Source organism: Heloderma suspectum, chromosome 10 (genome assembly GCF_057233095.1).
Source record: "Heloderma suspectum isolate Gila_16-S chromosome 10, 16-S_ref, whole genome shotgun sequence".
In the NCBI taxonomy this organism is placed as follows: domain Eukaryota; kingdom Metazoa; phylum Chordata; class Lepidosauria; order Squamata; family Helodermatidae; genus Heloderma; species Heloderma suspectum.
This window is the reverse complement of record NC_139467.1, coordinates 21938426-21963983: the sequence shown is the minus strand read 5'-3', so window position 1 is coordinate 21963983 and position 25558 is coordinate 21938426. Positions and strand designations below refer to the sequence as shown.

At 42.0% G+C, this 25558-nt stretch overlaps 1 protein-coding gene and 1 non-coding gene across 4 annotated transcripts in view; both read right to left on the bottom strand.

Moving 5' to 3' along the window:
• The window catches only part of KDM1A (lysine demethylase 1A), a 52935-nt gene that overhangs the window by 6642 nt on the left and 20735 nt on the right, over positions 1-25558 (bottom strand). For all 3 annotated transcript variants that reach the window (XR_014785128.1, XM_084815511.1, XM_084815512.1), the window contains exons 4-15: positions 17607-17740; positions 15939-16017; positions 14173-14265; positions 12999-13105; positions 11633-11714; positions 8658-8752; positions 6986-7128; positions 4892-4982; positions 4458-4592; positions 4080-4153; positions 2557-2668; positions 915-1047 (exon numbers count right to left, since the gene is read on the bottom strand). Coding sequence is in view for 2 of the 3 variants with exons in the window: in XM_084815511.1 (XP_084671637.1) it covers positions 915-1047; positions 2557-2668; positions 4080-4153; positions 4458-4592; positions 4892-4982; positions 6986-7128; positions 8658-8752; positions 11633-11714; positions 12999-13105; positions 14173-14265; positions 15939-16017; positions 17607-17740 (1278 nt within the window). In the remaining variant the exon portion in view is untranslated. The remainder of the gene's footprint in view (positions 1-914; positions 1048-2556; positions 2669-4079; positions 4154-4457; positions 4593-4891; positions 4983-6985; positions 7129-8657; positions 8753-11632; positions 11715-12998; positions 13106-14172; positions 14266-15938; positions 16018-17606; positions 17741-25558) is intronic.
• Positions 49-168, bottom strand: LOC146337957 (U5 spliceosomal RNA). Its single transcript, XR_014785230.1, has one exon. It is a non-coding gene; the product is annotated as a U5 spliceosomal RNA (small nuclear RNA).

Here is a 25558-nt window from a genome sequence, read left to right as displayed (position 1 = left end):
CTACATGACTATTTATTTATTTCATTTCTATACTGCCCGATAGCCGAAGCTCTCTGGGTGGTTCAAAGCCTCAAAAATTAGTTGAAAACTCATAAATGTTCCTCCTCTCCATGGAAATCTTTAGTAAAAGGCGAAAGATTTATACGATCTGAAGAGAAACCAGAGTATCACATCTACTTTTTCAGTTCCTTGCCTTTGACTATTAGGTGGATTTAGGTTCTAGCAGGTCAGAATACTATGATCCTTTCTGTTGGTCTTTCCAGTCTACAACTTGCTTCACAACCTCAGATAGATTCACTACCACTTTGCAACATTGCTTGCTGAATGCCACCTTGGGAGCATCATAGCTAAACGGAGTTTTAAACCTGCCTCTCCCTTCTCCAAACCAAGAAATGTCCCACTAGCACGGCATTATCTTTGACCCGAAGCCACTGGGTTAAACCATTTCTCACACATCTCCCCTTATTTCTCACTTCAGTCCCCACTGTTCTATGCAAGCTCATCCGCTATCCCTTATTTTACCACCACATCTGCTTCAGGCATTGCTCCCTGTACCTGAACAGCCGCCCACAGCCTCAGTTTGAGCAGGTGCCTCTTTCCTTCTGTATCCTCCCTCAAAACAATGTTCGTAACATTCTCATAGCCCACCATAAATCTGTATTTTTGGCTGCTGATAGTTAGTCTCCCACCACCTTCACACTCTGGTTTTCCCCTTTCACTCTCTACGTACATCAGATTCTGAGACCAGGGGCACCATGTCAGCTCTGCATTAGGTAGGAAACACATTGCCAAGCAGTGACAGATGGTGCGCGATACGAGTGTGCAAATCCAGCAAGTGGTTTGTCCCAGAGTGGTGACCCCAAAGCAGTCTTATTTTAACAGAACAACCAGAGAGGTCTACAAGTTTTGCTCACCTGAAGCAGTGTAGCGAACCTGTCGAACGGCTGTGTTTAGTTTAATGTCTAATCCTTCAGCCAGAGCAACAGGCACACAGGAATAGCCATTTCTCACAGTCAGATGACTGCCTGTGAATTCAAAGTCATCATCCTAAAATGGAGGGGTGGGAAGGAGATTCAGCAGTCCCATCAGTGCATTTGTAAGACAACCGGTCCCAGTGAATTCCCCTCATATTGTGCCATGTTTACTATGTGGTGACAAATCCCCACGGAGGGTAATGACAAAAGGCTACTGCTTATATGAGTGTGATCAGCAGGAACAGGATTTTACAGTCCTATAAAGTCTCTAGGTGTGTTGTTAAAATCATTCATCTGTATGACTTACCTGCAGCAACAGATGAAAAGAGCTCTCTGGAACTGCTTGCAATATCTCACGCTACCACACTCTGAATGCTCTGAGACAAGAGGGCTATGATTCCCTTACCCAGATCTGCTCTCACATACATGGGGGTGGGTGGGAGAGAAAGCAAGCAAGAGCATGCCTTTTCTTCCTGCCTGCCCAATGTCCTTGTCCCACCTCGGAAAGCCGACACATGAGAGCAATACTCTTAAAGACATACCACATGTAAAATCCAATGAACATGAGGCCCAGATTGTGTGGTCAATTCCTTTATTTTATTTATTTATTTATTTATTTCATTTATATCCTGCCTTTTTTCCTCTTGCAAGGTACCCAAGATGGCTTACATTAACCTCCTCCTCCTCCTCTCCAATTTATCCTCTCAACAACCACCCTGTGAGGTAGGTTGGGCTGAGAGTCCGTGACTGGCCCAAAGTCACCCAGTCAGCTTCCATGGCCGAGTGGGGACTAGAGCCCGGATCTCCCAGCTCCCAGTCCAACACTCTAGCCACTACACCACGCTGGCTCTCAATTTTATCTGGAATATCAACTGCACAATTTAGGCCCATGTGCATTGAATTTTATGTACGCATGATTTTAAGAATGTGACACCATGCATGGGCATCTGGTGGTGCTAGAAGTGTGCCAGGTGGACAGGGAGGGAAGGAGTTCCCTCATTCCACACCATGTGTACATAGGAGAGCTAATTCAGGTAACACCCCATCCAGCCCAAAGGACAACTGCTGAAGCAGTAAATTTAAGTGGCATCTAGTCTTCTAAGGTCTGTAACATTGCAACAGATACCAACAAAAGTGCAGGTGGTGAATTCTGGAGCACTGCTTCAATCTTATATGTCTGTGCCTCCAAGTTACATTTTAGAAACATTATGAGGGTGCTGCATATCCTGCAAACCTATCTCAAAAGCACAGAAATTGGGGGGTGTGCATCTGTGTGTTGGGGGGAGCAATTGAGAAATATTTTCAATGATCAAAGGGTGGAACCTCTGTGCCTTAAGTGGTTCTTTGCCTCTTCCCATGACTAGCAGAAGCAGAATTATGAAAAATACAACAATCAGGCTTCTTTAGGGTATAGAATTTGTGTGAGCCCCGGTGCAGAATTATAATTTTTGTTGAAGGAAGAACATATACAGCCTTGACCAAAGGATGCTCTACTCTACCATCAATTGCATACTGATACATTCAGACTTATTCTGAAATAGACCTATTTAAACTTCAGCCTGGAGAAAAACTGCATAGTTACCTGGTCCCAGTGTTTCAGCGACAGAGTAGAGAGCGGTGTGGCGTTTGCAAACTCAAGATTTGCAAAATGCCAGTCAAGAATCTGTCTGTCTCTTGATGATAAATAAACATCACTATAAAATTTTAAGAGAGAGGGAGAGAGACTGACGGTTAGGGGATGCTAAGAGTGGATGCTCCCCACCATCAGTTGGCCTGCAACTCTTTCTTTCAACAAAATTACACAGCTTATGCCCTTGCCACTCTTACATTCATTTTTGACATTAGTTCATTCGTTGGCCTGCAGTACAACTTGGTTTCTAAGTGCTGTTCAACATTTTGCCAAAATATATAAAAACTCCTTCACGCTAGGGCTTCAGTTACTGGCCAGAGGAAGAAAGGCTGTTGGAAGGTCACACGCTCCCTCCCAGCAAGAACATGAGCAATTATAAATGATTGTGTAAGTCATTCAGAACCTTTAGGGCAGAGATTAAATGAATAAATGTGAGAAAGCCACTCTTAGCTAGATTTTATCATTTAATAGTACTCTGCTTTTAAAATTTTGATTACAGCGCATATTATGCCATGTGCTCAGGGTAGGTGTATAAACAGGAAGAGACTCCTTCCTGTCCTGAAGAATCACTACTTACATTAAACACAGGCTACAGAAAGAAAACAAGGAGAAATATGGACCTAACTCAGTCCCTTACACTGCTGCCCAAGAGTCCTCTTCTCCCTATGTACAACTCGGCACTCTATGGCCTCCTCTTTTCCTTTACCACCCAGTCCCAAAGGTTCCATGTTACCCCAATTGCACCCAACCCAAATCTTCCCCACGCTGCTTTTCCCAGAGTTCCACCTCTTCCTTTCACATTTTCAGAATTTTAAGGGACGCTTATTAACTTCTGTTATTCTCTGCTTAATCTGAGCAAAGGTACTGGCAACATCTACTTCCGGCTTTCCAATTTAATGTGCCGTGGTGGCCTATTGTGGTTTCGCCTGTTGTGAAGGGGTAGGGGGTGGGGGGGTTGCTTTACAATCCATTACTTACTTGCAGCTTCATTTCAACAATGCTGTATTGAAGACATTTCTTTCCCTTATGGCCTACTGTGAAGGATGATGCTTGAAAAGCATAGGAATCAGACCTCAATTGCTGCATTTGTCATCTACCGTTGCAACAAAACCAAGCAGTATATGCACAAGGGATACAAAACTGCACAGAGCCAGAAGTTTCTTTGAGGTTTCCACTGTATGAGAGGCAAACCACTTTTTGGTTTAAATTGTAATGTTTAAACTGCAAAGCAAATTCCCTCTTCAACATGTGGTGGAAGCGTCAAAGAAACCTCCAACTCTTCAGAATGTGCAACTTGGGGGACAAGTTGCAACCCGCTGGTAGTCCGCAGACCACAGTTTAAGAACCACTGGATTATTCTTTGCCCTAAGTATTCCACCACATCTATTTGACAAGCCCAAAGAAGGGACATTTAAGAGCACAAAACCATCCATACTAACATCCAGCCACTCACATAGGCAGGTTTACACTTTTACCTTGGAGGATTGGCTTCTAGTTCCTGAAGCTTCTCTTCCAGCTTTGCTTGTGTTTCTGCCAATTCATCATATTCCTAATAAGAGGATTACACAAGTGCATAAATATGCAGGACACACTGGAAGACAATGCTGAAGAAATCTCTTATGAAGAGTAAGGAGATAGTCTCCCTACTGCTATAATAGAGGTTTCCACATTGACTGCACAGACTTCTAAATCATTATTTCTTTATGCATCAATCCAAAAACAGATTGCCAAATTCTCAGGTCAGATGCAGCAGAGCTAAATATTTGAGCTGTGACATGCAGCTATTGAAGGGGTTTTCCTTAAAATAAAAACACACATTCAGAAAGCAAAGCCATTTTCATGTTGCTCCATACCTTGCAGAGAGCAGTAAGATCTCTATGCTTGCTCTTCACAAGGAATTCTGAAGTAATGTCTCGAGGTGGTTTGACTTCGGATGCCTCCTTGTATTGCTGGTGGAGCTCCTTTATTTTTTCTTTTAAATTCACCATCTATATAGAGAAGGTGGGGAAGAGAAGGAAAAACCATTAGCAGAAGAAGAGAGAAAAAACACTTCATACTCCCTCATCCCGACCCCTTCAGAACTCCAGAGGATTCTGTGGCAATGGCCTACTGCACTCTCAAATGTAGGACCGCACAGAGGCCACAACGAAGAAGTTCGCTTATAATCCACTGCAGTGGTTCCTGAATACTGGTGGAGTAGGAAACCTCTGCCTATTCCATGGATTAATGCAAGTTTCAACTGGAAGGAAAAGAGCAGTACGTGTCTCAAGCTGGCTGAACATCTGACCTTATTAAGGAGATCTTTAAGTTCTTCTTGAGTTTTCACTATCTTCTTCCAGTGTTCAATCTGTTCATCTTTCACATGCTTCTCCTGTAGTCTAAGTAAGGGAAAGAGAGAGAGAAGCCATCACAATATGAGAAACCACCTCAAACTGTGCCACTCTTAAGTGAGGATGACCAGGTGGTGTCATTTCTGCTTTAATCTTCACACTGATTCTTCTCAGAAGGAAGAACAACCAGAAATCTAAATATGGGACTACTACACAATTTGCTAAAACAACACCATACAACCCGCTAAAGCAAATTATGTCCAGTGTGCGCAAAATGCTTGGTAATCTGGTCTTGTGAAGGTGAAAGAATGCCAGATGGTGAAACAGAAGAAGCTGATAAAGAGCAGAGGTAGACAGACAGACAGACAGACAGACAGACAGACAGACAGACAAACAGACAGACTGAGGATTTTAGGCTGCAGCAGCATCTAGGCCATATTGCTCCCTTAGATCACAGTTCAAGCAGTTGCCTCAAGCAGTTGCACAGGACACATGTAAAACTGCCTTCCATCAGCAGCCAGGACCATCAGTTCTCAAAGTCTTAAGAAGAGAACAGAGCTATTGTCCTTATAAATGTGAAGGAAGCATGTAAATTAATGCTTTGGTCAAGTAAGGTCCACATGATGCAGATCAGGTGGCTGAGATTGCAGAAAGGTTTGGCAAACATTTTGAAAACTTGCGCAACACATGCTTAGCAGTAAGGGGAAAGCTGCAAGACACACACACTGGCAGGGCCCTTTATCCCTTGGATAAAGGTATAATAAAAATATGTACGTATCTAAAAGTTTAGTTTGAACTTATACAAGATTCCTTTGATGGCCCATGGAAAGGAAGAAAGAGCTGACAGTTAATATACTGCAAGACACATTTCAGTGAAAAGGAAAAATACTTTACACCTGTGTCAATCACACTGAACTCAATCCAGGCTTCTGTCTTCCTGGTTTGAAGAAGTGTGGGAAAACAGCTTTAGAAAATATAGGTTGACAACCGATGATGCAGGAGACAAAATGTGTTCCCTTAATTGTCAAGTTGCCCACCCCCTCTCCCACTTCAGTCTTCTTTAAACACCTTGGAGGATAAGCAGAACTGAGTACTTTAAGCCAAAAGAGGGACCAATTCTCTCACTAGCCCTGACAGGAAAGGAAGAACAAAGATCAGGGCATCTCTGAAAAAGGAATGGTAGCTGTGCTTGCCAGAGTGACATGCTTGAATATGACAACTTGTCATCCCAACTCCACACTTATATTCTTTCCACATGCAAAACCAGCTTTTAAAATTATTCCCCAGACCTTCAAATGTGACAAATACAAAAGAAACTAAACTAGAAATTCAACTAGAACTTTAACCAATTTAAGCCCTACCTAGTCATTTTGTCCCTCACACCATTATAAGCACATGAGGAAGAGGAAATAGCTGGCCTGTCTCTGCCACCATCCACATGTTGGGCTTGAGGGGCTGAAGCGGGGAACCTCCTATACACACCTAGGCTCCCTGCGTGATTTGGAACCCTTCATGATCAGGGTGTGGAATCACCTGGGGTGCCTAGGCATGTACAGCAGGCTCCCAGCTTCAGACCCAATGTGCATGTGTGGAGAGCGGTGGGGCGGGGCCGGGCCATGAGCAATGCAATGGCAGGGGTGGGACCAGCAGGTGCAGCCCCGCTATCCTGGTCCATGCAACTGTAATTGGATGGCCCGTAACAGCAGAAGAGGGCTCATGTTCATATTACATGTACATGAATTTCACCTGTGGTTTTATTTGCCCTTCATATAAAAGTGGTATATGATTCTAAGCCATCAAGAATACTTTGTGTATTCAGCCTATTAAAATCCCTTGAAGGTTTAACAGAACATTTTCATTCTAAAGGGACTAATATGATTACAAGGCACAGTGGGAACTCGCATGGGCAGAAAGATGCCTGCATACAAATCATGAACACTGAACTGAACAGAAAATCACACCATGCATCGCAGGGAATGTAAATAGTTTCACTTTCTCCACCACCGAGGACGATGTTTTCCAAGTTATCAATGCTATGCAATCCCACTTACTGTATGACAACTTCCAGAGCCTGACCCAGAGAGACAGGCTTGTTATTGAGGACATTGAAGTCCAGCTGGTGGCTGAGATACGAGGTGGCTTCTAGCAAACGATTAAACTCTTGCTCTACCATTTCATCTTTCTCCTTTGGAACCTGCAAGAATTATGCTTGAAGTTAAGAATGTGATATACAGCAATGAACGCTCAAGAATGGTCTTCACATTGGGGAAGTATTTTCTGCTCATGTATTGGGGGCGGAGGGAGATAGAGAGGAGTGCTGGATCCCAGCCATGGAGTTGTCCTATTTTATCTTCATAAATACCTTCTGAGCTAAGAGGAGAGATAATGACTTGCCCAAGGCCATGGTGTTAGCTTCATGGCTTTGTAATAATTTGAACCCAGGACCTTTTGACCCATCCAATTCCAGCATGCCATCCATTACATACTACTGGCTCTTTTTACATAGCATAAATGGTACCATCATATCTAAGACTCACAATGTAACATTCTGGTAGACTCAGTACTGGCTGCTTAGCTTGCTGCTTAGAATTAGGTTACCACATTTCAGGAATGCAAGCAGGAAAGGAATCTGAGAAAGTTATGGGGCTACTTCACGCATTCCAGAAAAAATGGGCTCCTATGTTTCCAGAACAGACTGATTGTACCTTCTGAGCAATAACTGAAAATATGTGGAAAAGATGTGTGTGTGTGTTGGGGGGGGGGGGGAATAGCTTGTTGACTGGTTGAGTGACCCAGAGAGGGCACATTTACTTCCTCCCCTCACCACTTTAAGGCAGTTCCATGGTGCTCCAATTTCTACTGGAGCAGAAGTACTGGGAAGACAGCCTTTTCTTTTAAAACCCATTCCCCCTGCACCAGATCTCCACTCCAAATTGCCATCCTGAAGCTATTAGATTTGCAGCAGAAAAAGGACAGGTACAACACAGGTAGCTGTATATTTTCCTGGTAGGGCAATACCAGCATGAGGTGTGGGATCGATGTTAAATCAGGGGAGCAGCATGAGGCAAAAGGGTTAACCCACCCCCTCCCTAAGCATCTTTGCTTAAAACGTAACAAAACCCAGAGCTCCCCCACTGCTGCTTGGAAGTGTATGTGTGGGGGAGGGCGAAGAAAGTGGAGATCCTGCATCATGAATGCTTTGTTTTTTATACCCCATTTTTGTGCCACATAGCAGAGTTTTACTGAATTTTTGGGATACGCAAGTACTCTTCCAATGTTACACAGTGGACACAGTCAAACAGTGGAAATGTGGAATCTCGGCTTTTTTTGTTCACATGAGAATGAGTCCTAAAAACCATTTCTTCTGGGAGCCAGGAACATCTAGGTCAGGAATGGGGAATATCTGGCCCTCCAGATGTGGCTGAACTGCAACTCCCATCAGCCCTAGCTAGGAAAGCCAATGGTGGAGGCATGATGGGAGATGCAGTTAAACAACATCAAGAGGACTCTGTGTTCCCCATCCCTGATCTAGGCAAAACGATAATAAAGCGGGGGGGGGGGGGAATACTTATTCCCCATATGCAAAGTAGTAATAGGGCGTTAAGTTGTAGGGAGGAGGAGTTTGGTTAAACAACAGGAAAATCTTCTAACATATGACAGCAGAAGTCGTTTGGCTCCAAACTATTCCATCCATAGAAGGTTTCCAAGAATCATCGGACTTACTGCTTGGCCGTTGGCTTCATAAAGTGGACATTTTTGTTTTATTTTGGCCAGTTCCATGTTTACTTGCTTGCTCACCACAGCCATGGGGTTTCCTCCTGCAAAAGGGTTTGTACAGAGAAGAACGTAGTCTAACAAATGAAAGGGTCAAAATCTGGAAGTATCTTGTAGTACAGTTACAGGAGCAAAGCACTTCACCTTTGAAAAAAGAGCTAGATAAAACATGGCAAATATTGTATCGCTTGAATCTGGTGGGGGATCTCAGTAGTGGCCTACTGAGAGCGGGAAGGGCTCCTCTTTCTCTTAGGTTTCACTTCTTTTCTTGACTCAAAGAGAGAATGGATTAAGACTGATCCACTATTTAATGGCATGACCTCCCCTCGAATACTGTGTCCAGTTCTGGACACCACATTTCAAGAAGGATTCAGATTAAATCAGGACAAGTTCACAGAAGGGCAACAAAGGTGATCAGGGGACTAAAACTTAAGTCCTACAATGTAGACAGAATGGACTGGGTATGTTTAGCCTTGAGAATAGAAGACTGAAGGGGGATATGGTAGCACTTTTCAAGTATTTAGGGATGCTCTGACTTGGATTCCTGCATTGAGCAGGGGGTTGGACTCGTTGGCCTTGTAGGCCCCTTCCAACCCTACTATTCTATGATTCTATGATACCTAAAGGGGTGCTGCACAGAAGAAGGCCATAACCTGTTCTCTATGATCCAAGATTGTCAGACACGAAGTAACAGGCTTAATTTACAGGAAGGCAGATTTCATTTGAACACCAGGAAAAACTTTGTAATGGTCACAGCAGTCAGACAGTGGAACCAAGTCCTTAGAGAGGTGGTGGGCTTTCTGTCAGTGGAGGTATTCTAGCAGAGACTGGACAGCCATCTGTCAGGGATGCTTTAAACTGGATTCTTGATCTGAGCAGGGGGTTGGACTTGATGGCCTAAATGGCACCTTCCAACTCTATGAACTAAGAACATGAGAGTAACTCTGCTGGATCAGACTGAGGGTCCACCTAGACCGGCATCCTTTTTCTCACAGTGGACAGTCAAATGCTTTCAAGGAAACCCACAAGCATGGAGGCTTCAGTTAGCTGCCATGGCTAGTAGCAGTTGACAGACATATCCTCTGGTGAATTTGTCTAAACTAATTTTTTTAAGTCATTTAAGCTATATCAATTTAAACTAGCATGAGAGGCTTTCCTTTCAGAACTTAGTGAATTCTGTTTGCCCACTCAGAATTTAATGGTTTAACTGCCTTGCCACAGAGGTAAAATGATATGTAGACCACCCTAAACTTGAATACATGGTTCAGCCTGTTGGGGATGTTGGTATTAAAGATCCTACCTCAGTGTGTAACTAGTCTCATGACATTCTGGTCACCTACAGCCCTCCTATTCTAGGTTTCCATAAGTTGCTTCTAAAAAGCAGGTGCCTTTTCAATAGAGTGCTATACCTGCAGGCAGAAGCAGGTTTTGACACTGATTACTATTCCAGAAGAAAAACGAATGACTCAAACTTTGTTACAGAGGAGACAGCCTTTTCTGTGCTGGTGCCCCGAAGTTAAAATGCCCTCCCTAGGGAAGTTTGACTGGTGGTGACATTACAGTGGTCTTGGAGCCAGGTCAAGACATTTTTATTTGTCCAGTCATTTTAACTTGATATACTGCCTGTCCTTGCTTTAGTGTTGTTGCTTTTCTTTCTGGTTTGTAGCCTCTCAGTTTTACTGTCTGTATGAAGGTTGGTTTTGCTATTTTTTATAGCACTGTATTCATCATTATAAGGGGGCCGCGGTGGCTTAGTGGTTAAGACGCTAAACTGCAGACTGGAAGGTCGGCAGGTCAGCAGTTTGAGACCCGAGTGCTGCGTGACGGAGTGAGCTCCCGTCTTCAGTCCCAGCTTCTGCCAACCTAGCAGTTCGAAAGCAAGAAATTGCAAGTAGATAAATAGGTACCGCCTTGGCGGGAAAGGTAGCAGCGTTCCGTGCAGCTCGGTGTTCAGTCATGCCGGCCACATGACTACGGAAGCGTCTTCGGACAGCGCTGGCTCTTCGGCTTAGAAACGGGGATGAGCACCGCACCCTAGAGTCGGACATGACTGGTTGGGGACACCTTTACCTTTTCATTCATCATTATATGTTTTTATGTCTTGTACATCACCCTGGAATCTCTGGAATTCTCATTTCCAGGGTTTCTCATGCCCTGGAATGCTTGGACAAGGGGCAGTTTTAGAAATTTTAAAAATAACTAAAATCAATCACCTCAATGTTCACATAGATAACCAAAATTTTAAGAACCTCCCAGTATTTCACTGCCTTGATAATATCAACAGAGGCAATCCAGAAGTGGCTGGAATCATTTAAGGATGGTGGCAAGGAAGGAGAAGCATGTTGTACTCATCACTAAACATGCATTTTCTCCTACAGTTTCAGGCTGAGATTTCTCCCTCTGTTTGGCACCAGGTCTCAGTTTCAAAGCTGCATCTTCAACCACAGAGAAAGCAGCTTTGAGATTGGCCGCCCACAGGAATGTTCAACTAACACAACCTTCCCCTACCTGGTGCTCTCCAGATGTACTGGGCTGTAACTCCCATCAGCCCTAGCCAGGTGGGCTGGGGATGGTGAGAGCTGTAGTTCAACACATTTGGAGGGCACCAGGTTAGGGAAGGATGAACTAACATGTGATCGATTTGACTGAGATTACTGGGCATAAAAGTGTAAGACTCGCCTGTCATGACCTTTTCTTACTTGGAAGGTCTACCATTGCAAAGAACAGTGACAAAAGGAACTTGGGTCTCAACTCATACCTAGAAGGACAAGACGCAGAAGAAAGAAAAAGAAAAAAATCCCTCTGAAGAAGTTCAGCTGAGTACCGCTATTGCTAAAACAGACACCAAGGGGTTGTAATTTGCGCAAGGCTACTTAGTAATAAGCAGTGTTTGAATTCAGGCTTGTTTTTAAGTTAAGCCTCACCTAGTCCTGTTACTACCATGGCTCCTAGGTCTGCAACATAGTTTCCTTTGCGAAAAGTGGCAACTCGGCCCCCTACACGATCCTGTAAAAAAAAAAAAAAAAAAAATATATATATATATATATATATGTAATGGATTAGATTTAAAGGTTCAAGGCATTCAATAACACTATACACTAATGTTAGTAAATCCTCTAAAATACAGTAGAGAAAGTAGCTTTCAGTCTGGCTACCCATAGGAATGTTCAACTAACACAGCCTTCCCCAACCTGGTGCCCTCCAGATGTACTGGGCAATAACTCCCATCATCCACAACAGTCCTCCAGGGTGTCAGGCAGAGAACCCAATGGCTCAAATTAAGAACAGCAAGACCACAATGTTGATCAAAATTTCACAGTAATGCTTCTAAATGTATTTAAATAAATGTTTATATGGGCCACTTCATTTTTTACAGTGGCAAATTCTTATCTTCTGCAATGACCACAATCAATTCCAATTCCTTAACACTCACATCCCTATTATACAAGCTACACTTGAAGATGTACACATAACGCTGCAGTTGTACATCTTAAAATGTGAAAGCCCATTCAATAGTAAGAAAAGGCCAAGGATCCAGAAGACATCTTTCTTTTTTTAAACACACTGTTATACCTTGCCTGAATTCTACATTTCTCATCTCTTTCTGAATTCATTGTAATTTGTCACTGTAATCAAACCTTGTGGCAATGCAGGCGGGGAAATGAAGAGCGTAAACAAGGCAGAAAGAAACAAATCTTTGATATGCTTATTTAATTATTTGTTATTTGCATTTTGTTGTATGCACAGCCCCCTAAATGGTTTACAAAACAAATTAAGAGAGTATCAAACACACACACATACATGCTAAGATAAACACAGTAAGCCATCTACAACACACTACCAAAACAGCCAGATAATAAAATAAAAAATAGTGCCAAAACAGCCACTAAGTAACAGCCTGATTAAAATGCTATGCAGCCATTTAAAAAACAGCACAGACCGGCCTGTATGAAAAAAACTGTCTTTAAAGCTTTCTTTAAAAGCCAGTTGTTTACCTGGCAATGAAAAATCATCCTCCAGGGGGCCTGATGCACCCAGTGAGAAGAGTCCATACTCTAAGTTCCCCTAAGAGAAAGGCCATCCCCACATCCTTGGGGCTTTCAATTTTGCAAAACTACTATACAGAATATCATCCTTAAACGCAGTTTTTTTATATGCTTTGGTGTGTGGTGCTATCACATGAACTGGTTGTCAATGGGCTACAAATGACTAATACAGGTATGTGTGAGCATGGGCCAGTAACCTCTGGGCTTAATTCCAAGGTTGAGAGGTACTGCCACAGGCACTTACCCTTGCTTCTAAGAGTGTGACATCCATCCCAAAGCTCTGTAGTTGGCGAGCTGCTGCCAAGCCAGACACCCCAGAACCAATAATGATCACCTTGCCAGTCTTCTTAGCTAAAAACATAAATGCATGATGAACAGTGGTGTGTTGTTAGTGAACTGCTTAACATAATCTGGGTTCTGACAAAATGAGCAATTGTGAGCTATGTTCACTGTGTGTGCACTCGCACGCGCGCGCTCTCTCTCTCTCTGAGTTGCTAATATATTTTTAGTTTACAAAATTTCCTTAACACTTCATATTACTAGAAAGGAAAGCAAAATATAGGCGGTATATTTTGAACAAAAGGCAACCTGCCTGAAAAAAATCCTGAGCTAAGTTGTTCAAGAGCATCAGAAGATAGCAGGAAATCTGTAACCAGGAAAGATGCTCTGGATCAAACTTGGAATTCTGGAAGAAAATCCTTCCAAAGGGGGCAGATTTCCAGAAATAGTGACCTTCTGAACAAAGTAAGATGCTTAATAGGCATACAGTCAGGCCAGATCAAATCTCTACGAGCACACAGTATCATTGGCAGCCCCTTTACTGGCAGCCAGACACTCTGTAGCTTAGCAGAAGAACAGAAAGAAGACATTGGCCTGCTTGGCCCAACTACTACCCAGCCCTTCCCTTCTCTGACTCCATCAGTGGCCAACCATTCTGCAGGGGAAGAGAGGGAGGGACCTTTCATTGCACTGCTGTGACCCATTCAGATTTTATATTTCTTTTGTTAGCTGCCTTGAGTTTTTCTGTTGGAAAAGGAGGACTGGGGTCAGAACCAGCAGCTCAAAGGCTCAATCTGGTCTCCAACCTGCCACCCTTTAGCCCTCCTACGTAAAGTTCTTCAAACAGCTCAAAAGGGAAGGGCTGCAACATAGGAGGTAAGCCAGACAGGCTGGGGTGCAAGAGAAAGAGCCTTCAGCTTTCAACTGCAATTTACACATGGCATAAACCACATCAGTGAAGTCTGTACCTCAGAAGGACAGCACCATACGACAAATCAAGTCTGAAAGTGAAGAGGTATACAAAAGCAACTATCCTACCATCTATAACAACTGAACTAAAGTCTCAAACCTTGATTCTAAAGATAAGTCAGGCTACACATTTTGACTCAAAGAAAAAGTCTTGAAATTGAACTACTTACTTGGTAGGGGCTTCACTCTTTTGTAGATGCCAAAATTGATTAAGCCATGCCGTTCCAGATAACTGTGTACTCGGTGAACTAGCACAGTATCACCTATGAAATCAAATTTCAATACACATTAATTGCAGTGGGAAAAACCTCATTACTGAAAAGCAATATACTTTTGCTCCAGTCCGTATCTCCAGTTTGCTCCCATTAATAGCCAATACATTGTTCAATGAGAGTGAGGGGAGAGGTCCATGGAACCGGAATTACATGTACATAGACAAGGCTCTTCCAGAGAACACCTCCTTGCTTCAACACAAAGCTGGGAAGCCCTTTGTCCAGAAATACTCCAATTTTCAAAGTCACAAGAAGCTTTTAACTCTGAGCATTGCTCTCTTCTCCAGTTCCTAATCTATCCAGGGAAAGGGAGACATGCAGTGTACAGATTTAATGTAGCCCAGATAGAATCAGTATTAATTGTGCCCACTACATATATATCAATACTTCTTGGCACTGACTGCATGGATTTAGCACTGATTTGGCACCAAGAATCGATCTTCTCGATCATCCCAGAGTGAAGGACACGGAATAGTGGCCTCAAGTTACAGGAAGCCAGATTCTGGCTGAACATCAGGAAAAACTTCCTGTTAGAGCAATACGACAATGGAACCAGTTACCTAGGGAGGTAGTAGGCTCTCCCACGCTGGAGGCGTTCAAGATGAAGCTGGACAGCCATCTGTCAGGGATACTTTGACTTTGATTCTTGCACTGAGCAGGGGGTTGGACTCGATGGTCTTATAGGCCCCTTCCAACCCTACTAGTCTATGATTCTATTATTTTTGTTTATTATTTATATCTAGGCAAACCATCAGGGGCATGTGGCCTTAAGGGGGGGCCTAAGGCACAGAATGGAGCTCATAGCCCTTTACCAAGGGTTCACAACATAAAGTTAAATTAACAGAGGCAACCAGGGGAAAGGAGATAGAGGAAAAACAGAAGCCTATATAACCAAGGCCAAGAGCCCATACTGTTTTTCACTAACAGTGTAGAACCAGTATTTTAATATAACTGTATTCTCTAAAAGAGGTGGAGAAAAGTTAAAGAACGTTTCCAAAAGAACTAGGCTTTCAGTTGAAAGCACATTAAAGATATTACAAGTGACAGACCAGGCAATTGGGGAGGGAATCTGTAGCATCAGCAGCCATATGTGTGACTGCAACACACATACCGAGAGAAAGGCTGAGAAGCACTGTTTTGAAACTGTGTTGGTAATATGGTGAAATCTCAGAAGCTAGAAGGGCCCCCAAACAAGACTCCCAGTAATCAGGGGATCTTGGGCATCAATACTCTACATAACCCTTTGCCTATTCCCATGGCTAGCAGAAGCAGAACAAACAATGTAAATATAAACAATTTTGTTTAATTTGCATAAACTGTACGGAATTTAATTTGCCTTGGCACAGAATTTTGATTCTTGTTTTGCAAAGCACAGACTATGCACTGCTTTTGACATAAGAGACAAGAAGAGAAATGTCCCAGTATACATGAAGGTGACAGCTCTAAGCACGAAGGTCAACACCGTTGGAGGTAAGAAACAAAATTGTAAGGGGAGAACTAAGTAGAGGCTTGAATGTGTAAGTGCCAATTTGTGGCAGCTCTTCAGATTTACTACTTCAAATGTTCTGCTATTGAATGATTTGGATTGTTTCCTTTATTCTACCTTCACCAGTCAAAGTCACAAAGAGATCACAATTGCATGTAAGATAAGAATGGCAACTCACTATTATAGGGTGCTTCCAACTGCTGTAGCGTTGCTTCAAATGTCAACTGGATCTTTGGGTTATCCAACCAAAGTTGCAACTGTATTTAAAGGATACAAACACACAAAATTGTTGTAAATGCTGTAATTGAGCTGATCTTACTAGAGAGCATTTTTTTTAAAAAAAACCTACAGATTTTCCATTGCTATTTTACAGGCACAAGCATTAAATTAAGAAAGCTCCATATTGTGAGGAGCCATCTGTATGTAGAGCCTGCCAGATGAAATACATAAATGCAATGTTTCGGCAACCCTGCCCCCTCCTCCTCAAAGCAACTGACTGGAAAAAAAACATGTTACACAGTACATTACTTGGCACCCATACCCGAAACTGAGAGGAGAACCAAGTTTGGAAAGAGCAAGAAATGGGAAAGCATACAGGTCACAAGCCCAGGTGGTAAAGCGGAAGCTCAGAGTGTCCAATAAGAGGAGGGGGCTCTCCCAGCTGCAGCACTTTGGAAACAGAAGGGTGACTGAGACCTGTCATCACTTTAAACTATTTAAGACTTCTGTATAGGAAGGGGCTGTGCAGCCTCCAGCAATTGCGACTGGAGGCTGCAACAGCATACTGACTAGGAATACCTCCTCCCTCGAGCCCTGCATCCCAACCACCCAAACATAATCCACTATTAATCCACTTATTAAGCCTACTTGCACCTTTATATTAAAAATATTATTTTCCAGTTACAGAAGGTAACATTTGGTAAGTTGATTTTGATGCTTTGTTTGCATAACCACCACATAATCATGAAACTCCAACCTCAAACATCTTCAGTTGACATAATGTGGTTACTAGTCTATCATTTCAAAATGCTGCCCAAACTGAATGAAACATGGTGAGTCATCTCAGTCATGTTGGGAGAAAGAGAGATCACTGAAAGTGATTAACAGGAACAGATTTTTGGATCTGCCACATATATGCTTTGTAAAGTTGAGCATGTTACTTAAGCATTCTAAAGCCTGGCAGTTAGCTGCTTACCCTTTATTTTATGGGTAACCTTCTTAATATATGTGGAAAGACTGACTGACTGACTGACTTTCTCTTTCTTTCTTTCTTTCTTTCTTTCTTTCTTTCTTTCTTTCTTATTGCTTGCTTGCTTGCATTTATACCCCGCCTTTTTTCCTCTTGCAAGGAACCCAAGGCAGCTTACATTATCATCCTCCTCCTCTCCATTTTATCCTCACAACAACAACCCTGTGAGGTGAGTTGGGCTGAGAGTCTGTGACTGGCCCAAAGTCACCCAGTGAGCTTCCATGGCCGAGTGGGGACTAGAACCCGGATCTCCCAGCTCCTAGTCCAACACTCTTGCCCAGTGATCTTCCCCAGTGATCCCCAGAAGGTAACTTCAGAGTAGTCAAGCAACTAAAATGCAAATAACACAGAAGACTATAAAGCTGTTCTTCATAAAATAAAAATTTATCAGGATGTGCCACCAGAATCAACATTAGACAGCTGGGTTTGGGGCTGAACAGCCATATACATTTCTAGATACACACACAAGAGCTCTGCAGTAGGGCAAGCCAACCAGATTCCAAACACAAAAATAAAGACTGCACATCTGGAGACATGCAACTGGGAAGTTCTTTGAGACAAGAGATAATTGCATTGTCCCTCAAGTGATTAACATACCGTCCGATTTCTGATGTAAAGAAACACCTTCTGAGTCTGTTGTGGCCCACTTATAATATCTGGAAAACAAGCTGCTTCTTGTGACGTCATCCGATCATGTGGAAGTCTGCTCTGGAAAGCTGCACCCTCCACACCTACAATGAAAGAACACGCATGTGACAAGTATGTAAAAGAACCTGGAATGCAAGGATGTTGTTACCCAGGAGCCACCTTTAATCCTGGCTAATCCACTGAGATCAGGACTCAGGATGTAATCACAGACCCCAGCAGAAGGTAAGCTGTCTGGTACATCTGCAGAAATAGGGAGCCTATAGACTGGATAGAGTAAAAGGGGATTAGGCCTTGGGATCATGAAGACTGAGGAATGAAGGCTGTCACATCAAGGGATATTATTTTAACCATTTAACCTAGAATCCGAAAGGTTTTGCAGCCAGCACCAGTTCTACAATCAGGAATGCCAAAGCACTTTTGTTACACAAGGTTATTGGAAATGTTTTCTATTTTTAATTTTGCAGAGCCTTCCCCTCATCACAACAGTTCTCAGTGCAGTTTTGTGGCTATTTATCTGAGCATGAAAGTTGTTTAATATTGCAATGCTGTACTAGCATTTTCATACCCTGGCGTTTTATGGCTACTTTACACTGAAGCAAAAGGATTGTCTTTACCAGAGGGCTGCAATGTTTAATTACTAGTAAAGGGCTTCAGTGTTTAATTAATCTGTTAGATTGAGTAACTGATGAAAAAAATAATAGATTAAAGTGAAATAGCCAATTAATTGGGCAACATCTTTTAAAAATTATTTTTAATAGAAAGTACTCTACAAAAATGACAGCAGATGCCAGCTTAGATGTATTTCCCCTTTCTCAGAGGAGGAATGCCTCTTAAGACTGCACTTCCTATATAGATACATCCACCAAAAATGAAGTATACTTTTTTCTTTAAAACTATTGTTTTAGTCATATGCAAATGTTTGAAGATTTAATTGATCAATAAAATTAATCTGATTAATTACATAAAGTAGCCATTTAATCAGGTGACAGTTCTACCAAATCCTACTGTACCTTTACAGTGCAATCCTAAGTACCTTTACTCAGAAGTAAGCATCTGATCTCAAGGAAACTTATTCCTTAATAAAGTGTTTAGGATTGCAGCCTTATTCAAAAGTAAACCCCACTGAGTTCAATGGGACTTACTCCAGGTAAGTGACTGTAAGACTGCAGCCTTAATGGCGATAGGCATACATCATGATAAACCATAGTTTAACGGGACGTATTGAGCATGAAAGAGACACAACAAACCACAGGCTTGCATGCTCCCCCTCCCCTCTCTTCCTCCCACACAAATCAGTAGAGGAATTAGGAAGTTTTTCCTTCTGCATTTAGTTAAGCACGCCTTCCCATGTCATCTAAACCAGGAATCATGGTTAATACTAACTATGGCTAGTGTCAATACGCCAGCTTTAGAAACCACAGTTTCAAAACAACTCTGTCCCATAAAGCAGAGGTGGGCAGAAGCTAGATCAGGATTTACCAGTAGATCTTTCGATGATCTGCACTGGATCAGAAAGTTTTTGACTCCCAGTTGTTTAACAATAGCACCAACTAAAAAGTGTCCTCCCTCCTAAATAAGGTTGCTGAAAAAAAGCCATAAGGGGAAAACTAGGAGTGGATTTTTGAGTGAAAGTTGGATCTGGTACCAATAACAAATTACTGTGCTGAGCATGCACTAAGAGGCATCCTCCTCCTTAATTCTTAGTGTATGCCTGCTAATGCCACTATTTTGCACCAGCCCCTGGCTGGTGGATCTCAGTGTTCAAGAAAAATAAAGTAGACCCTGCAAGGGTGAAGTCTGCCCACCCTTGCTGTAAGGAACTAAAAGGCCAGAAAATACATTTAAGTCATTGGTCTCTGCACCAATGGTTCAATCTATGCAGACCTGGGAACTTAACGCCAAATCCTAGTAATATTTACACAAGTGCCTGAAGATGCATTGAAGCAGCTACATGTAGATCTGCTCCAAAGACCACTGAAACCAATGGGAATGCTTAAATCAAACTGACAGTGCAATCCTATGAATGTTTACTCAGTTCTGTGTCATCAATGTGGCTTACTCCCCAGTAAGTGTGTTTAGGATTGCAGCCTGAGTAAACATGCATCTAATGTTTGCATAAGTATTTTCAGGAACAGAGTCCTTTTACTAACAGTATTAGAATCACAGTATGGGCTTATAAAACTGAAACGTGCATCTTCAGTGAAATAAATTGTGCATCTTCTAACACATGTTAAGCCATTAAAGCTAAATTTAACTTTAGCAGGCTTCTGAAAAACAAGGTCATTTCCAATTTTAACTTAACATTTCATCCACATTACCTGAGGTACAGAGATGGCAGCTGTGAACACCAACCAATCTTCCAAAGCCCTACATATACTCAGTAAATCTCACCCCAACCTAGAGGGCTAGCACTTAATGTGCCAAACAGCCTACTTGAGGACTAATAGCTTTATAGTGAAAAATAGATAGTAAATATGAACATTACAAAGCATAAGTTTGACCTAAAAACCTATGGCCCACTGGCTTCAGACAGGAAATTTTTGTAATTTCAGGCTGCTATCTATCAAGACACCAGTACCTGTAATGGACATGGAACAAATGCAGATCAAGAGAGACCAGAGCTACAAATGCTACAGATAAGTAAGGTAATGCTTTCCTTTTCTTGGCACAGTGGCCATTATTTGAAAATGTTATGATAAGGAGACATTAAAGGAAGGTCCTCTGGATCAAACACTGATGTCACTGAACTGCCCACAAATAACTTCCTATGTCTTGACATACAGAGTCAGCAGCAAGGTGGATATAGCAAGATCTATGGAGTAATGAACAAGCCTTGTGTAAAAGGTACTAGCTTGTATCAGTGAAGAACAATCCCAAAAGATGGCAGCAGGTATGTAGCTACAAAAACACTGATGAATGTCTGCTGGAAGTGCAACGGTGCCATTTTAAATGATAAGGGGATAGGGCATGCTCTAAGACTCATGTAAGACAAATGAAAACGCGTTTCAGAGCATTTTGGTCCCATGACAATGCAAAAAAGACTCCAAGGACAAACTAAGGGTGCAGTCCTATGGGTTGCACCCTCATTAGATGGAGGTCTCTGATCTCAGAGGCTTCTGAGTATCCTACACACTCCTGGGGCGGCTGCTGATAGAGTGAGAGGAGCAACAGAGGCAATTTTCACCCCCATGTCCTCCTTTTTATACATTTTCCTCTAGACAGGCCTCTGACCCCATGTAGACTAGTCAGTCACATTGCCAGGAGCAGGAGAGGCTTTTAAAGCTTTGTGACTATTAGTACTGCAACTGCTGCAGGTTTGTCATGGCCATTAAGATTTAGGAATTTTCCAGTCAGCAAATAGGGTTCAGATGTTTGGTTAATTGGTTGCTGATTTCACAACTGTGCACTGAGAGCCTTTTCCTTAATGCTGTTTCTAGAAGAATGGGGCATTTGGGGGACTTTGTCCCTGGTGAAAGGTCACAGGTTCCCCATACAGACTATTACCTTCCCCTTCCTTTCACCTTTCTGTTGGCTTGTGCTGGTGAAGTACCTACAGCTTGTGCTGGTGAAGTACCTGGAGAGAAGGTGAGCAGTCTCATATTCTCACAGACATCTGGAATGTTATACAAGATAGTGCCCCAGGGTAGAAAAATGCTAATTGTGTATTTTCAAGAATGCCTAATTCATCCTTGGGATTCTGCACAGCAGCACTCATACAAGAATTCAAGATTCATCTTTGTAAACGCATACCTTCCCCAATCTAACCAAGATTATGTATTTACGCAGGACACTGCCAAAGAGATTCTAGCAAGGTCTAGTTAAGCCCTTAATGTGCTAAATGAAAAATCAGACTTTCCATGCTCTTTACAACTTCTTGGTAAAAGCACAAGTATGCTGCTGGGAACTTCCCAAGAGGATTTCAGAAACTGAGGCACAAAAACATGACCACCAAGCACAAGCTGATGAATAGCTAGAAGCCTCTGTCCAGATTTCCAACATTAATATAAAGCCGTCTTAGCTTTGGCTCAGAGTCAAGTACATATGCAAATATATCTTAAATTACAGCCCTTCTGGGACTCTTACACTTCAGAAAGGAGATGGAGGATTTTATGTTTGGATACTCCAAATGATCAGAAACTACCTGCCCATGGAAAGATAGCATTTGAGAAAGGATCCTAATCTAGCTTTCCCTCTATGCTGTTTTTTATGTGCAGAGAGGACCCCTACAAATCCCCTCCCTGTGAAGGAGCATGCAAATATGCAATTCTCTCTATATTCTGAAGTGGCAAGAATCTCCCAGTGGGAGTAGGTCTGGCTGAAGTACAAGTAAGCAGCTACAGGATTAGGCTCTAACTCATTTAAGACTCAGGACAGTTCCTTGTGTTAGAGTACTTTCCACAACTAAATATATGGTGGAAGCCACACAGTGTGCAAAAATGAAGTCAGAGTTGTAATATATATGTCCTCCTCAGAGAGGAGATCTATGATCAGCAAGACCACAGGCTGTGTTCCAACATTATACTATCACACATGTTCAGATTTCCACAAATGTATGCTTGGCTTAGTACCAGCCATTGTTTATGGTCACCAACCCCTTCCCTTCCCCCATACCACTTGTCTTCAGTATCTGTGCTTGCTGCACAGATACACTGGGCAAGAAACAGGCTCTTGTCTCACTTCCTGCTGGGTTTTTGCCCTTGTAGCTTCTGCTTTCTGCAAAGATGCAACATGAAGTGAAAATTCCCCCCATCCCCCACTCCATTTCTCTGACATTTACAGGGTACTCAGGGAACATCTTTATGCTAGGTGTTCATGGGATGGGGCAATTGTCCCTGTCAAGTGAATCTATGGACCCCTAAACCACCACCAGTGTTTCTGTAGTGAAGTGTGATTTATAAATTCACTAAATAAATATTCACAAGATGTCAAACTCCCAAGAGCACACTTGAATTTTAAAAAATGAACTGTGAAGTCTGGCCCAGATAAGACAGTGCAGTCTATAAAGTTAATTAACAGCCCTGCTGCATCAGATTAGTCCAGCATCCTGTTTTCCTAGAAATAACTCCTCTATTAAAAATGTCTGCACAAAGCTCCTTCAGCTGCAAATAAGCTATGTATAGTTATGTCTTAAGAAACAGTATTTAGTAATACAGGTAGGGATGCAGGAGTTCTGTGCATCTGCAATCACAGAGTGGATGTGCTGGAATTTGGTCTCTGGCACAGCATTCAACACCTTGAGATCCTCATATTTTAAATAATTAGATCTCTAGCCCTTCTAACCTCAGATATAAGCCTAAAATGGCATGGCACAAACAGAAACATGCAAAATAAGCATTACACAAATTTGCGTTATTTACTTAAATGTGGTTACCTCTGCACTACTCTTGGGTACATAAGGAAGAATTCAGGCTTATCATGAATGAACAAGCGTGCTGGTGCATGCTGCTCGATCCCTCCCACTGGCTTTGTTCCTCCTGCCAGTCAGAGTGGCTAAACAAACCAGGAACCCTTCATTTGTGGTTTGTTTAGCATTATGTCTGAACCAGGATCTCTCACTTCTTCCTCTCCTAACAAGCCAGATTCATCATAAGCCAGAGTTGGTTAGGAGAGCAACAAGCCAGAGATTGCAATTCAGACCTAACACTAAACAAACAACAGACGGAGGATCCTGGATTGTTTAGCCACTTCCACTGGCTGGAAGAGCAAAGCAAGGGTGATCAAACAGCATTAACTAGGGTGCTCACTCATTCTTGATCACTCATAGATTGTAAGTCCTTACGTTAAGACACTAGACAAACCTGTATGATATTGTTTATGAAGCCACTGTACACTATGAAACTGACTTGGAAATCAAGTGGAAGTGTGTAGGATATAATCAGTAGCACACAACATGTATTTTTATACAGGCGAATATGATTTCATATTTCAACTGAGAATGTCTTCCTACTAAAGTAAGAAGGGGAGCAAGCTAAATAAACTCTGAGAACAGATAGTACTACTAAATATTTCAACTTATTTATTTAGAATAGCAGTTCCTATAGCAAAGTCAAGAGCTGTCCCAAGTGTAATTAAGCCAAATACAAATAAATAGCCTAGCAGCATTCCCTCTGATTTTCAACCAAACAGGCAAATAAGAAGAAGAGCACACTAGTAAGGCCCCAAGGGTCCAAAGTATACCGGTTGATCCCTGGAGGGAAAGGTTTAAAGCTTAAGAGTCGGAACCTGCTACGCTGATCTTCGGCAATTACATGAATCTACTTCTAATGCAATGATTGGGGGTTGATGCCGTCTCACAGTTTAAATCAAGATGTCTATTTGGCTTGATTAATGTATATATAACCTTAAGGTTTTCTCCATCGCTGCTTTTCTCATATGGCCCTGATAAGGCCAGATGTTGATAAAGCTAGATCCAGCGTGTTAAAGATATAGATTATCAAGATTCACTTGCAGCAGCAAGTAAGCCCTGCTCTCCTTTGGCACTTGACATTCATCTAGCTGCTGCTAATTCGCAAGCCAAATACTTGCAAATATGAAGCATCTCAAAGTATAGGAGATGCATTTACTCTTGCACACTTTAATGTGATAGCCCTCTTGGATGGGAGATGTAGGTAATACTTTATTCCAACAGACTATGCCCTTGTGGCTCAGAAGAAATCAAAACAGGAAGCCATGTTTTTCTTTTCTGTAATTTTTACCAAGATCTCTGCAATGAGTTAATTAACCCATTCATTTCTTAGAATCCTTTGTATCCTGAAGGATCATCTGAATACGATGTTCTTTTTCTTCTTTCTGATACAAAAGAGTCTGTTACAGAAATTGTAGCTAAATATTTGCTGAGAGCAATGAGGATACAGTCTAAAACATTATCGAACTTGACTGTTTTTTCTGCTTGTTTGTTTCTTTTTTATTGTACAAATTTGGAATTTTACTTTTGTAAATCAAGCAATGGCTTTGTATTTTATTCTCCCATATCTATTGTTGTAAGAGGTCTGTAGACTGGATCAATAAACTGACTGATTACTTGATTAATGGAACTCATGCCTTCCCAGAAATTGCCTAGAAAATAGCATGAAGACAGAGTTCCACTTCTGAAGCCACGCAATGGCTCTGGCTAGTACTCGGCAAAACCAACATATATTGCTCCAACATCTTTGGCGGAAGAGCAGAAAACAAATTAACAAAGAAAAAGCACAAATTCAGTGCAATTGATTTAAGAAGGCAAATGCCACTAGAAGCTCAAAATAATTCCAGCACAAAAACAAATAACACATTCTTGAGGTCTTAAAATAAAACCTGAACTATTTGGATACAAATGCTTAGTAATTAGCCTTTAAGGTCTTTTCAGCTTCACCAAATCTCATCAGAATTATGGCAAAGCAGCACTTAACAGTTCTGCCCACCTACAGTTTCAGAAACTAATACTACAGGCCCTCCAAGAAGTATCTAAAATTCTCACAAAACATTTCAAAGAAATCTTCTCAGAGATTTTAGGATGAATTTCTAACCATTTACATTTTGACTTACATCCAATCTACCCACTCACCCAAATAGGTGAGGCTCCAGAAATTAAATACAAGATGCATATAGCTCAATGGAAAATTCTGCACCCTAAATCCATAGTATTTGGGGAAAGCCTGTCTTATCAGCACCAGCTTCATAATTTGAAATGTATCCAGAGCCAACCCTTTGGAACTTGCTTCAAGAAAGAGAAAGAGCCTTAGAAATTCTGGCTTCTCGCACACTTAAATTCTAGCCCGCATGCATCAATTGGCTATTTGAGGGGAACTGACCATTTTGACAACATTCTTAATGAAGCTGTCAAATAGAAACCAACCTAAAATAGTTGATAAGCCCTGGGGATTTTATATATGATTTACAGCATAATCCTATGCATATTTACT